The sequence below is a fragment of the Pteropus vampyrus genome, unplaced genomic scaffold (genome assembly GCF_000151845.1).
Source record: "Pteropus vampyrus isolate Shadow unplaced genomic scaffold, Pvam_2.0 Scaffold217, whole genome shotgun sequence".
In the NCBI taxonomy this organism is placed as follows: Eukaryota; Metazoa; Chordata; class Mammalia; order Chiroptera; family Pteropodidae; genus Pteropus; species Pteropus vampyrus.
Genome location: NW_011888998.1, coordinates 187,783 through 202,224, shown reverse-complemented (window position 1 = coordinate 202,224; position 14,442 = coordinate 187,783). Strand labels below are relative to the sequence as shown.

The window sequence follows — 14,442 nt, the reverse complement described above, 5'->3', positions numbered from 1 at the left end:
TTGCTTGAGGAACTTTTCTGAAATCCAGATTCCTGTCTCCCTTCAACCAAGGATTTTTGATTCAGTAGATTTCAGCCTCTTAATGCCCTGGGTGTCATTGTCACACTGGGTAAGTGGAGCCCTGATCTCCATTCAGGTACCTCTTTGTTCTCTCTGCTTGTTGGTGCCAATCTGAACACTGTCCTCCAGTGGAGGTCACAGCCCTAAACAGGACCCCTTCTCCTCCTGGGGCGGGGGGTCTTTGCTGGGAGAGATGCTTATTCTCTGGAGGGAGAGAATCACTTCCTTCTTTCTTATGCTCAAGATCTGCTATTTACCTCACATTTGGTTTAAAAACAAACAAACAAGAAAACAAAACAACCACCTCAGACGGTGCCGTCCACCACAACTCTTCCACTGATTTGTCCTTTTCTTTTTCTTTTGCCCCCGGGGGCAGCTTTGTCAGTCACAATCCTTAGCCCCGCCATCAGATGTGAGTAGGTGTTTTAAAATCAGTCTAAGAAGCAAGCTATTTTGCACTTTATTCTCTTTATTTAAAAAAAAAAAAAAAAAGTGTGTTAAGAGCCTGTCTTCACAGGATGCTGGGGGAAGGGCCATAAAAAAAGAAACCTGCCAGACTCCTGAGCGCCCAGCCAGGGCATGGGTCTAGGTTACTGCCAGCAAGTCCAGGTGCTGGCCTTCTAGGCCACGCGGACAGTAAAGTCGCTCTTATTTTATTTTGTTTGTTGTTTGTTTTGTTTTGTTTTTTTCTTGAGGTGAAGACAGATTAATTTCTCTTTTTTTTTTTTTTTAAAAAAAGGCTGATAACATTATTCTTCTTTATAAATGTTCAGTAAATACTTATTTGAGATGAGGCTGTGTGCTCAGCATCAGGGGTACAAAAGGAATAAAATAGTTTTTGCCCTAGAGCTATGCATGGATAGACAGATAATTTCTCTGTAAGTAATTGCAGCACTAGAGGGAAGCACAGGTGCCCTCAGACAGTGTTTTTCAAACTGTAGGTCATGAAATCACTTTCATGGGTTTGACTTTTTTTTTTTTAATGCCAGGTTTTTTTTTTTTCATACTATATATACATAATTTTCTTTTTAACATTTTATTTTTTAATTTTCCCCCTCCCTGTTGGTAACCACTAGTCCATTGTTCATGTCCATGAGTCTCTGTTTGTCCTGTTCATTTGTTGCTTTTAGATTTATATCCCACATATGTGATATCATGTGATTTGCAACCTTTTCTTTCTGGCTTATTTTGCTTAGTATGATTATTCCAAGGTCCATCCATATTGCAAGTGGCAGTATTTCATCTCTTCTTATGGCTGAGTAATATTCCATTGTATATATATACCACAGTTTCTTTAGCCAATCATTTATCGTAGGACACTTCGGTTGCTTCCATGTCCTGGCCACTATGAATAATGCTGCTGTGAACATCGGTGTGCAAATATCTTTTCGAATATGAATTTTCAAGTCTTTGGGGTAAATACCCAGCAGAGAGATTGGTAGATCATATGGTAGGTCAATTCTTAGTTTTTTGAGGAACCTCCATACTGCTTTCCATAGTGGCCGTACCAATTTGAATTTTTTTTTTTAATGAATGAACTAGAATAGAATATACAGGAAAGAAAATATCAGGGTATATCACACTAGTAAGGCTAAGGTTAAGTTTTACTTGGTGAAACCTGTATGAGGTAAGTATGCATGCTTGCATACCCATGGGCATGTATATGTGCACGTGTGCACGCGTGCGTGTGTTTGTGACAATGTAAGATGTATTTCTTACTGTGATTAGAAGTCAAAAAAAGTTTTAGAGTCTCTGCACTAAGAAAAAGAAGGCAGGTCTCTTAGTCTCCTCTATAAGCTCTGTGAGGGCAGGAACCAAATGTTCTCTTTACCTTAATACACACATATATAATGTATACATACAGTGCTTAATACAGAGCCAAGCACATCGTTTATTCATTGAAAGAAGAAAACAGCAGAAGGAGGAGGAAGAAGATGATTTCCTAAGCCAAGTTTTTTCTTTTTTGTCTTTTAATACTGTTTCGAAATGTAATTTACATAGGACAACTGAACTTACGTGTTACAGTTTCAAGAGTTGTGATAAATTCATATACCCTTATGACCCACATCTCTAGCAAGGTATTTTCATCACCTCAGAAAGTTCCTTTTTTCTCTTCCCCATAAATTCTTGCCAAGACAATCACTGTTTTTAGTTCTTTCACCATAAATTAACTTTGCCTGTTGTAGAACTTTGCAGAGACATGGTATATGCTTTTTTGTATCTGACTTCCTTTGCCCAGCATGATGTTTTTGAGGTTCATCTATATTACTGCATATGTCAGTAGTTTCTTCTTTTTTCTTGCTGCTCTATGCAATAAAAATGGCCAAAAAGATGCTTTGGCAGTGAACCAACAGTGCAAGAGTAAGTGGTAAACCTGGGTACGTTGGCATGCTGATCTTGACAGAACTTGCTTGAAGACATGGAATGAATCCTGTTTCAATCAGTGCCGTCTGTGTGATGGTGCCTTCCTAACAGGTTGAAGCTCAGTGTGTGCTGAAGGCATTGAGGATGAGAGAAGAGAAGTTATTTTTGTCGGTAGCAGTAGATTGACACAAGGACTAGCCTTTGCCTGCTTTTTATAAGATTTAAACTCAGACTGTAGGAATCCACGTGAGGCATCTGACACAACAGGAAAACCTGACTTCAGGCCAAAAAGACATTCTGAGCTGACTTAATGGAGGCTAGGAACTGTAGGCTTGTTGGAATGTGATGTTTCTCCGCCGTCCTCCTGTGACTCTCTTACCCCAAGAGCAGATGGGTGAATGGAGAGCAAGGCATTGTCCTCATGCACAGCTGGGGTGTTGTGCATGCTTTGTCCATGGGTAGAGAATCTGTGACACCATGTGTACCCAAGTCAGACGTGAGGGAACTTGGCTTTTGCAATAGGAATTTTATAAAGGGCAATTATTTTTCTCTTCTGTGTGAACTTGAAGTGGGTGTTATGAAACACCCATATTTCTTTTCTAGGCCTTCTCTAGAGTCTCGGAGTAAAGAGATCAGCTGTTAAAGGGTTAATTCAAGTCATCTCACATCTGGATGGGCTATCATTAAATTCTTATAAAAATTTGATTTCCCCTGAGAGAGTTTTCATCAAACATATAACCCAGAAATGGCCAAGGGGGCTCGGCGTGGCCACGGAACTCATCAGAAGCCATGGGAAGCATACTTTGTCCCCATCATGAGCAAAATGATGTGCTGCCTTGACTCACTGGGATTCTCCTGGGGCTAAAGATGAAATATTCAAATCGCATTTCCCTAACCTTGCCAGAAATTGCTTCTTTGCTAAAGCCTCAGTTTCCGGCTGTTCCTTTGCAGATATGTGGATAGCAAAGGCTCTGGAAAACCTACTCCGAATCTTCCCGGTTGTCTGGAGGCCTAGAGGAGCCAGAGGGCACATTGTGAGTCAGACCCCAACTGACTAGCACAGAGAAGCAACAGAACAGTTATTTAAGAGAGGCAGTGGACTGGCCCAAGAAAGCTCCCCGCCTTCCATAGACCATACCGAGTGAGCAACACAAAAGGCTTCAGTGGCTACATCTACCTACTTGATTAGATCAGTATTTAGCCTAAGGTGGGTTATTTCCTAGATCAGTATCCAGCCTAAGGTAGGTTATTTCCTGAGAGCCTGGAATCGGCACTCCCAGCTTCATTCAATCCACTTATATTTATTAAATGCCTACTGTGAGGGAAGCCTAATAGTGAGGGATTCATCGAAGTTTGCCTTCTGGTGGGAGTGATACGAAATGGCAAGTCACAGAATGAGGGAGTGTATTCTGTGTCACGTGAGGACTGTCGATGAGTGTGGTTCTGAGTGGAGGCCAAGGTCAATACATGCCAGGGTTGCAGGACTGGCTGCCTTCCCAGAGTCTGTGAATTTAATTTGGATCTTGAAGATTGGATCCAATTCCAACAGGTGAGAGGAGTGGGAAACATTTCAGGAAGAGAAAATCCTGAGATTCTGTTTCCCTTCCAGCAGTTATAGTATGTCACAATACATGGGGCAAACACACACCCCCTGCATCCCACAGGCATTCTTTTTCCCTTTCCCTCACCTTAAAACTCAGGTACCCTTTCATCAAAAAAAAAAAAAGAAAGAAAGAAAAAAGAAAAAAAAAAATCCTGGGAGCCAAAGTGCAGAGGTAGTGCATTTGGAGATACTGATGATTGGTGTTTAAGCATCTGCATGGCTTCAGATATATATAAGTGTACTGCCTGTCACTGGCCTCACAGCAACTTATGAGGCTGATGTTATTCCTTTTTTGAGGCTCAGTGAGGTTAAGCAGCTTGCTCATATTCATACGGTTGATTTGAGGCCTATGGTTTTCCAGTACTGTACCCTAACGGAGAACATGTCACTGGGTTAGAGCAGAAGGATCTGAAGACGAAATCGGAGGGAGATGATGTTCGATGGCCGGACTGAACAGAGCACAGTTTATTCTGGCTGTTGACCTTACTTAAGTTATTTTACTTCACTGAGCCTCAGCTTTCTAGTCTGGAAAATTAAAGTAATACCAACCACGTTGGGGTTATAACGAGAATAAAAATCTAGAATGCACATAAAGCACTTAGCACACTGTCTGGTGTATAGTAAGCACACAGTAAATATAGAGGCATTTAAAAAATTTCCAAACTGAGGAAAGTGGACTTTCATTTAGGAAAAAAAAAAAAAGAGAGAGAGAGAGAGAGAGAGCTATTATAGATTCCTTAGCAGGGGAGTAGCATAATAAAAGCTGTATTTTAGGAGAGTGAAGCCGACAGCACTGGTGTAAGATCAATGATGAGGGTATGAATTAGGGTAGAGATAGTAAGCATGGAGAGAAAAGAAGAGTTACCAAAAATATTTAAAGGTTTATAAAGGGTACCCTGCCTCCCCTTAATTTCTCATCTGCACTAAAAATCTCCCCCTGCACCCCCTCCACACACATGTACTTGCTCAGCCCTGTGGGTAGTGTTATTTCTGTTCATTAGACTTACAGGCACAGAGTTCATCATCAGAGTCAAAATAGACCTAGTAAGGAAGGCTTACAGGTTCAAAGGCAGCCTGACTAGACCAGCGGCATCTCCCAGAGGGGAAGGACCCTTGCACGTGCAGTCTCCCAATCAGCCACTTTTGTCTAGCTTCCACTTGCTCTTCCCTCCCAACTGAATTTAATGTCTTTCTATCCTCTGCCTCTAGTTAAGCTGTAACTGCTGTTCTTCCGCTGCAGCCAGGCACCTGCCAGAGCCTATTGGCACTGAACCCAGAGCCCAGCCCGAAAGCACTCTATTGCTAAGCTTCCTGTCAGATGCTGGGAGGAGGAAGCACGTCACATGCTTTTTCTTCCCTAATAGTGGCTGCTCCCAGTGTGATCAGGATGAAGGGGAATGGCTGGGGGAAGAGTTAATCTGATGCCTGCTTATGGAATGAAATGGCAGCCAGACAGATGGTCCTGCTCTACCCATGGATGCTTCTCTGGTGTGTCTTCTCAGGTTCTGGATCTCAGCTGCTTAAGCAATAGAGGGGATAATAGATGGCCAAGGAATGAGGATCTCTGGATCCTTTGGGAGGGATAGGGAAGATTGTCATAGAATTACAGACTGCCATTCCTGTAGAGGCCTTAAGGATTATATTTCGTCCAAGTATTTTCAGACTTTTTCCTCTAGCAGAAGAATTCTTTCTTCAGACGTTACATAGAATCCCAATATATTAAGTAGGAAAAAGAACAGAGCTGGTTCGGTTGAAGCAGGAGTAGGAGGTTCTAAGCCCCACTAGCTGGGCTGCCCTTTTGCCCTCTCTCAAGGAAAGCACAGAACCATACCGCTGTGGTCTACAGCTCGAAAACCACTGACCTGGCCTAATCTGTTCATTTTATAGTCGAGGAAACAAGTTCAGGGATGGGGAGTGGCTTTTCCAAGGTTGCTGACTTCCTGTCCGGTGCTTTTTTATACTATCGACTCTTTTGTACCTTTCAGTGTTATTATTATTTGATTTTTTTTAGAAAATCAGAATCCTTTACATGAATTTTCTCATTAAGAAATTTTTGGTCTGGTAAATGCTATTTCTATAGGGTGAGAACTTTAGTGCAAAAATCTTAGTCTGCAGCTAAAGCCTGTTCTAGAATGTTGAGAGTTGGTGGGGTAATGACTGATAGTCAGGCCTCCAGTCTCTTCTTCTCCTACCCAGAGTTCTAAGTTTGTATAAGTAACTGCTCTTGCAATACTTCTGATTTCCGAACCCTGAATGTGGAAATGGCCTGACTTGGTTGACATGTAGTGACTTAACCATAGTGACCTTCGAGGAGTGGCAGGCTATATTTTTATTATTGAATTTTGTTATAATGGCATCCTCAGAGAAAACCAAACATGTAAAAGGACTCCTTTTAACTCTCAACTCTTCCTGTATTCCTCGAATAGCTCATGATTAAATAATTTTATCTTGTCCTAATGAGTCTTCTTCCTTCTAAGCAGCTCACAGTCCTCTAAGGTATGTTTAACTGGGAGTCGAAGACTGAGAAACCTCACCCAGATCTTGGAAATCACAATGTCAGCCTTCTTCCCGCCGCTCAGTTTCTTTGACATGGTCAAATTTAAGCCTTGGCGCTGTCCAGGGTTTGCTCACGTGCTCTGTCCTTCCCACAGCAGTGTTGTGACTTAGGCTACCATGCTAGTCTGAACCGGGCACTACGCACCTTCCTCTCCGCTGAGTTGAATCTGGAGCAGTCTAAGCACGAGGGTCTGGATGCCATCGAGAATGCCGTAGAAAACCTGGATGCCACCAGTGATAAGCAGCGCCTCATGGAGATGTACAACAATGTCTTCTGCCCACCTATGAAGTTTGAGTTCCAGCCCCACATGGGAGACATGGTGAGGCTCTCTTCCCCTCCCCTCCACCTCTAAGGGGCTCGAGCTCATTTGTGTCTAGATTCACTACACCAAGGCCCTGTTTGTTACTCAGGAGAGGATGAGGCCTAAGGCTTCCTGTCAGGTGGATGAGGCACATTCCACTCATCCAGCAAACAGCTACTGAATGCTGGCTGTCCACTAGGCTTGGCCATAGACATTGGGGATTAAAGCCCTCAGGGAGCTTACCGAGTCTGGTGAGTTGAGAGAGAGTTAGAAAAATGCATTAGGAAGGGCACCCAAAGGGATCAGAAGGGTCAAAGGAGGTGAAAAACAAGTGTGTTCTAAAAACTACTAATAGTTCGTTGTTGTAAAAGGGAGGTGGGGATTCTAAGGGGTGAGGCTGGCAGAGGTGAGAGCTGAGATGGGGCTGGACACTAAAGGCATTTGATGGGATGGGAGGGCTGAGCAGGGTATGCCGTGATCTTTTGTCATTGGGCAGAGTTCTGAAGGATCTTAATCTCCTGGGCTTAGAAGATTGCAGCAAAGGGTGTAGTTTTACTTGGGTATTGAACAGAAAAGAATAGATACCTACGGAAAGGATAGGAGCTAAGCTGTCATCCTGAAGGCCCGTGCTGGTGGCCCAGGCAGGGAGCATGAACGTGGGGGCCCTGTTTTGAAGTTTTCACCTTCAATGACTAAAAGAAAAAGGGCCTAAATAAACTAAAGTGAGGGGAAAGAGCAGCTCCTTAGTTTCCATTCCTGTGAGTCTTTTGGTTCCATTTCTAGTGGTTGTGCGTACAAATCAGAGTGAACCACCCTGCAGATAGGAGCCACCATTTAAGCTACTGCTTAAATCAGAAGGGGGATGTGTAGGCTTACGTATACATACCAGAAAATCTCAAGATGGAACCTTCAGGTGCGGTTGGATTTAGGAGTGGGAATTTTATCAAGACTCAATTTTTCTCTGTTCCATGTCTTATGTGTTGGTCCTATTCTCAAATAGGCTCTTATCCCATGGGGGCAAGATGCACTATTTCCAGGCTTATCTCCTTCTAGATTTAAATGTGGGAAGGGTGTCCACATCCCTCCTAAAAGTTCCCACAAAAGTCTCACTGTGTCTCCTTGGTTCTGATTGAGTGACTTGCTTATCCCTGAGTCAGCCAGTGTGGCTAGGTATTGGCTGACTGGCTATGCCTTGATCACATGCTCCATCCCTGAGGTGGGGAGAGCCCCATCCAAAGCACATGACCTAAGTTGTGGAATAGGAAGTTCCTCCAGAAGGCAATCAGAACAATTACCAGAAGAAGGAAGGATGGATCTTGGGTGACTGAAAAACAACAAAGTCTTCTCAACAACCGACTGGTGCTCCCATTAGAATTAGCATCCAGACCCTCTTTAAAAGTCCTGCTCCCGAAGGACAGCTGTTGCAGTGTAACCAGAGGGGTTGCTGTCATCATAGGCCACTATGGAGAGTGGGACATTTCTCCACTAAACACAAAAATGTGGAGATGATTTCTTTCCTCTCCGTTTTGGGGAAAACCAAACCATTTACAGTTTGTTTCCATTGCTGTGGCTTAGGAAATGTCAGCGTCTGAACAGATGGGGAAGCGAGATGGCAGCATGTGCAGTCAGAAGGGGTGTCACCAAACCCCAGGAAGCCCCATTCCTCACCTGCCCTGGCTTCTAGTCAAATTTGCCTTGCAAGCCCCGTCTCCTGCTGCCACTAAGATTTCTTCCCAAGAATCAGTGGAACTTGGGGACCAGCAGAGCGGAGTGATAAATATTCTGGTGTTAACCGAGTTGCCTTCCGAGCCAAACAGCTTGTCTCCATAAAGGGGGAATCCAAATGCGGGGTGCTCAGGCCCCCTTCTAACCCTGTCAGAGCTTCATTTCTGTACTCCAGAACACAGCTGGAATGCATTACCTTGCACCCTGGTAGAGGACCACTGCCAAAGCATGCATCAGCAGCCCTACTGCTTCTTAAAGGAACAGGCATGGAGGTGGTTTTCTCTCCATCATTCCTCCCTGCTAGGTCTGGGTTACTTTAAAAATCAATAGTTTACTCTTCTGCCTAGGCTCTCCCTTTATGTAATATGGCTGATCAGTGGCTGAGCCAGGCGGGGTCCAGGGCTGGTCCTAGATCTTGCAAAGGTTCTACATTCCAGACTAGCCTTTATATGAGTGGAAAAGAAAAGAGGTGATGGTGAGTCTTTCTTGGTCCCTGCAGCCAGTCTATCCTCACCAGTGTGGGTTATCTATAGACTGTAGAGGCAAAAAGAGGGAACTGCCTGGAAGTCTTTGAGCCAGGGCTGAAGTTCAGGTGGCATTTTGACTGTAAGCCCTGAAATTGGCCAAGGCCCCACACTGATTGGTGTTCTGGGGCACTTGGCACATGAATTGATGCCCAGCACTCTTAGAAATACTAGGAGGAGGCGCTTGGCTCTACTCTTGGTGCCCCCAGGGGCTGATGGGGCTCTGGATGCCTGACCAGTGACATCAGGCAGCCAAAGTGTTGTACTCTTGGCGCTAACCCATCCTGGCCACTGAGCTTTCTCCATTGTGTCTGCTTATCCCAGAGCCAGAGTGAAGTCAGCTCTCTTTAGATCTGAGAGCTGGCTCACACCAGCCTCTCAGCCAGGGGAGGAGGTCAAGTCAGTTGGGAGCTTAAAAGCCAATGAAAGAAAAGGTCAAGTCCCAGCCCCCTCCATTTGAAGGGAGGTTTTCTCTTTTCAAGCAAGAGAATGGTCTGTGGGCATGCAGATGTGCCCACTTATTGCTGAGGGGAAAAAAAGTCCAGTTCTATCCAGATGTCTCTCTCAAGATGAGAGGCTAAGGGACACATGGGGGCAAGGTGAAAGGAACTGCCTCCATGTGGGTCTTTCCTCCCAATCTGCAGCCTTCTGCTCCTCACCTGCCATCCTGGGGACTTTGAGTGACCTCACGCCCATGCCATAGCCATACCACTATCAGGAGATAGTGCTCAAGCATCCATCCCTTCACACAAGGGAAAGCTCACTGATGGTGATCCTTTGGGGAAGGGTAGGCTTCTCTCCCACACAGATCTGGTGAAGACCTGGGGTAAAATGATGGCTCTTTGAAAATGCCAAGTTCTACCAGATTCCATGCCCTCTGGGGCCCTCTAGCATAGCCTGTGGACTTGTTCCTGGCTTCACACTTTGTCTAATTGAGTCAAAGCTCTCATGCAGGGCCCAGATTTATAAACACATGCTGGCTGCCAACAGCAGCAAGTTAGCCTCCTGACCCACTTCTCTCTTGCTTTCACTCTGGTATACGAAGGGGGGTGAAGGAGGGGCTGGAGAGGTAATAACTTGGACCTCTAGCAGGAAATCCTCCCTGTGCCAAAGCATTGTGTCTCTGAAACTGGGGCTGCCTAAGGCACTCTTCTCTGGCCTAACTCCGGGCTCCTTGGGGCCACGGACCCTGCGTAGACCTGCCTCTGCCATGCACCAGCCTGGAGATGGGTTCAAAGAGAGACCTGGTCTTTCCAAACTTTGGTCTCACTCCTCGTTCCCTTCTCGTGCTCCTTGGTCCTGGAAGAGGACCACACACTTTGGCTTTGGATTTTGTTTTAACATAGAAACCGTGAGCCTCGCAGCTTGCATACGTATAGTTTTTTTAGCAGTAATGGGACTCTGGAACCGCCAAAAGAATGGTATCCTCTTCTTGACCTGGTATTTCTTGCTTCTGGCAGGCTTCCCAGCTCTGTGCCCAGCAGCCTGTCCAGAGTGAGCTGGTGCAGAGATGCCAACAATTGCAGTCTCGCTTATCCACCCTGAAGATTGAGAACGAAGAGGTGAGTTTCCTGCTTAGGAGACTCAGAGCCACCCTCTGAGTTTCCCTGTCAAACCTCTTGCTGCCACCCATATGGGAGCGGTGGAAGGAGCATGCTGAGAATGTCCGGGCTGCTGCAAACATTTCCTAGCCAAATGTAGGCTTGGATTTTCCCCCTCTGCTACATCCTGCCCTTGAACTCCAGGAAGTTGCTCTTGCATTGCCAAAGGTTGAGCTCTATTTTGAGCTTTTGCAAAATGCTTTTTCCCCCATGCTACACATTTAATCAAAATGGCACTTGGCAGCTGAGTGAACAATATTGTATCTCTGAAACCACCTCCTCCTGCCTGGCTTTTTCCGGCATTTTCAAACAAACAGAGGCTTTTGACTTTAACACTTCAAACATCCCTATCCTCTTAGGAAAGGGTGACTTTCTCCTGGGCCCATTGTGTGTTTGTTTTCAGCAGCCAGTTCAAAAGGACAATATGATTGATTATCAGAGCCCCTTTCTTTTGAGGTCATGTAGCTTCTTGCCTGGCATCTCAGTAAGTTTTACTTTCCCCAGGAAGATCAGGAAGGACTGGGTATGAGTCACTTAGTTTGAAAATGGGGAAACAAGTTCATTGATTTGTTGAAGGTCATGAAACAGCACCTGGGGCATGGTGGGACGATGCCCATCACACATTTTAACCAGCTCTGTATATGATGAGGTTGGTTTGGATTTATATTATTCTGTTTCTCCTTGGCATGTCTACTATAGCCAAGAGCTGATATTAAATTTAGAAAGTAAACATTAAATATAAAAGCTGAGTCAGGTATATGGCATGAAGGGGACGGTGGGTAGGTCCTCCCTGGAGAGAGGAGCACTCTATAGCAGAGTCCATGTGTTGTTTATCACCCACTTAGCACCATCCCATGGGAGGCAGAGCTGCGCCCTCTGACAGCACCCTCCTTCCTTCCTTAACTCACTCCTCTCCCTCTTCTCCAAGCTTCTCCGTCACCTGCTGTTTCGCAGGCTGCCCCTCATGCATTGTGTTGGCCCTTGTTGTGGCAGGTAAAGAAAACAATGGAGGCCACCCTGCAGACCATCCAGGACATTGTGACCGTTGAAGATTTTGATGTGTCTGACTGCTTCCAGTACAGCAACTCGATGGAGTCTGTCAAGTCCACGGTCTCGGAAACCTTCATGAGCAAGCCCAGCATCGCCAAGAGGAGAGCCAACCAGCAAGAGACGGAGCAGTTCTACTTCACGGTGAGGGAGCGCAGCGGCCTTTAAACAAGGGAGACTTGGAGCCCAGAGTCCTTGTCAAGTATCCGAAGGGCAGTCTTTAAATATCCTAGATTTGGATCTGAGCATATTCAGAGACCATCCCTACACTTAAAGGCACAAACACCTACAAGTCACATGTGTCTAACAGGGACTCCTAAGAGAAAGGATGCTCCCAAGTACCCTACCAAGAAGATTTTCTTTTTTAAGAAATTTTTAGCCACCTAGTAGGCTTTTGTTTGAAAGTTTCCATTTCAGCCATAGGAGGTCATAAAAGGGGGACTTCTTCTCTTGGTTCTTGGGAACTACATCCAAATATTCTGGCAGACACATGTCTTATTTTTAAAGTCTCTAGTCTCTTGTAGATGGGAAATTATTTTTTATCATTATTGCTAAAATTCAAAGGGACAGGTGATATGAAGCATCGTTGGTTTGTAGAGAATTCCAAAACATTGTATTTTGTTATTCACGTATCTCCCAGTCTCTTTTTAGACAGATGGACCCAATTTTTTTTTTTTTAAGTTGTGTTAACAGTCCTTTGGAAGGTTACCGTTGGCTGGTCTTTGGTGCTGCTTTTTAATAATTAAGTTATTTTGAGCTTGCCAAGTAGGATTTAGTGCCTGGACTAAAATTTATTTCCTAATCTGATGACCAAGAAAGGAGAAATTAAGTTTGCAGATGTGAGATGAAATATAGCCAGTGAATATGCATACTGATTCTGAATGAGAGAAATTAACTTGTTTTTCGGTCAAGAAACACAGTCTGCATGCAATATATTGCATTTTTCCTCTAACTAGAACAATTTATTTAATTCTCCTTTGAACACTGCCCTTCCTCCATTAAGAACATTAGTGATTTGCTATCATTTTAAAAAAATAAATCTTTTTTTTTTACTTAGTTAAGCTCAGAATTTTTCAGGATTTTTTATCCTGAAGAAGACTGATGAAAGAGAATAATTTAACAGTATTATCTTTTAAAATAACTTTTTTCTTGTTATACAAATAAAACATGCTTATTTAAAATTTAGAAGCAGAAAGAAGAAAATAAAAATTACCCATAATCCCACTACCTAGAGATAATAATGAATATATAAAAATTTTTAAACGCATACATGGAGTTAAGGAAACATCACGTGGAAAGCGATTGCTGTGCTTAATCTTGAAGGAAGAGTGAACCAGCCGGTGAATCAGGAAGAGAATGACATTCCTTGAGGAAAGAGCCACATGTGCAAAAGCAAAAAAACATGCAAAAACCTGGGTTAGACATTAAGAAGCTTCTTGATTATAATGAGGGACGTGATGCTGCCCCAAGCTTCATTATCTCAGGAGGCTGTTGAACACTCTAGAGGCTTTTAATAATAGGATTGTTTGGTCTGTCTGGACTGCTTAGATATAACAGTACTTAAGTGACCTAGTTGCATTACACGGCAGAAGATTTCCTTATTTATTTATTTATTTTTTTGATTAAGTAAGAAATTTTGGACTTAAAAATCTGTATTTAAGACTGTCAGAATTCTTTATTGGCTTTCGGTGAATCTATAACATTTGCATCCAAAGTTGACCTTTCAGTAAGAGCAGGAATGACCGTATTCAAACTGGTGATCTCTCAAATCCCGCCCACCCTTTCACCTCTATCTGCATGGATGTCCTCTACCCCATTTCCTGTCTTTTGTGCCCATACTGCTACTTATCAAAATTATGTGCAGATTTCTTTGGATAACAGGAACATTTTTTTGTCTGGGCTTGTCTAATAACCAATTTACAAGAGAGTTCGTCATTTTTGTGACTGGTGCTTGGAATGTGTCAGAGAATTCATTTCATGATTAAAGGGGTTTTTTGGGTTGTGAAATGAACATTTACAAAAAGGGGGTGTGCATGTTAAACAGGATGGCAGCCCGTGCTTGCCAAAACATACAAAGCAAACACAACTGCATGTGGGCTTTTTCAGTTTGTTGCCTCCACAGGCATTGCCATGTGCTTCCCTTCAAAAGCAGCAAAGTAGCACATCCTGGAAACTCTCTTCTTTTGAAAAGGTGGGACGAGGTCCCTTGCTGTGGCTTTGACTCCTAGGTAGAGTGCTTAGCGATCCAGAGAGCTGCTAGGAAAACCTCCCAACCACGCTCAGCTGTCATCAGATTCATCTGCCCAGATGACTTCAGTTGGAAATTTGAAGCATGACCTGCAAAAGTCAGTCATTTGCAGGAGTCCCAGGAAAATAATCATGGAATCTTAAAGTTCGAAGTGATTTTTAAATATCATCTAACCTTCTCATTTGAAAAAATTAAAAAATAAAATACATCCAGAGGAACTCGACGAGAGCTGAAACTAGAATCTCGTTGCCTGGTCTTGAGTCTTTTTCTCTCCATCCTTCTGAAGAGGTTGAGGTGACTGGAAGGCACAGACACAGCTCAGCAGCTTTCTCCTCTTCTTTGCCCTAAATGAGGAGACGTATCCTCATCTACTTGGCTTTGCATCACTTGTCTTCTGTAACACAATCCAGCA

General features: G+C 43.9%; 1 protein-coding gene across 5 annotated transcripts in view; it reads left to right on the top strand.

The window, feature by feature from the left end:
• Window positions 1–14,442, top strand: part of SRGAP2 (SLIT-ROBO Rho GTPase activating protein 2) — a 230,723-nt gene that overhangs the window by 165,685 nt on the left and 50,596 nt on the right. For 3 of the 5 annotated variants that reach the window (XM_023538273.1, XM_011372957.2, XM_023538274.1), the window contains exons 8-10: window positions 6,679–6,903; window positions 10,595–10,696; window positions 11,729–11,926. In XM_023538273.1, the coding sequence (XP_023394041.1) occupies window positions 6,679–6,903; window positions 10,595–10,696; window positions 11,729–11,926 (525 nt within the window). The remainder of the gene's footprint in view (window positions 1–6,678; window positions 6,904–10,594; window positions 10,697–11,728; window positions 11,927–14,442) is intronic. The other 2 variants (XM_011372959.2, XM_011372958.2) reach the window with 1 other exon arrangement.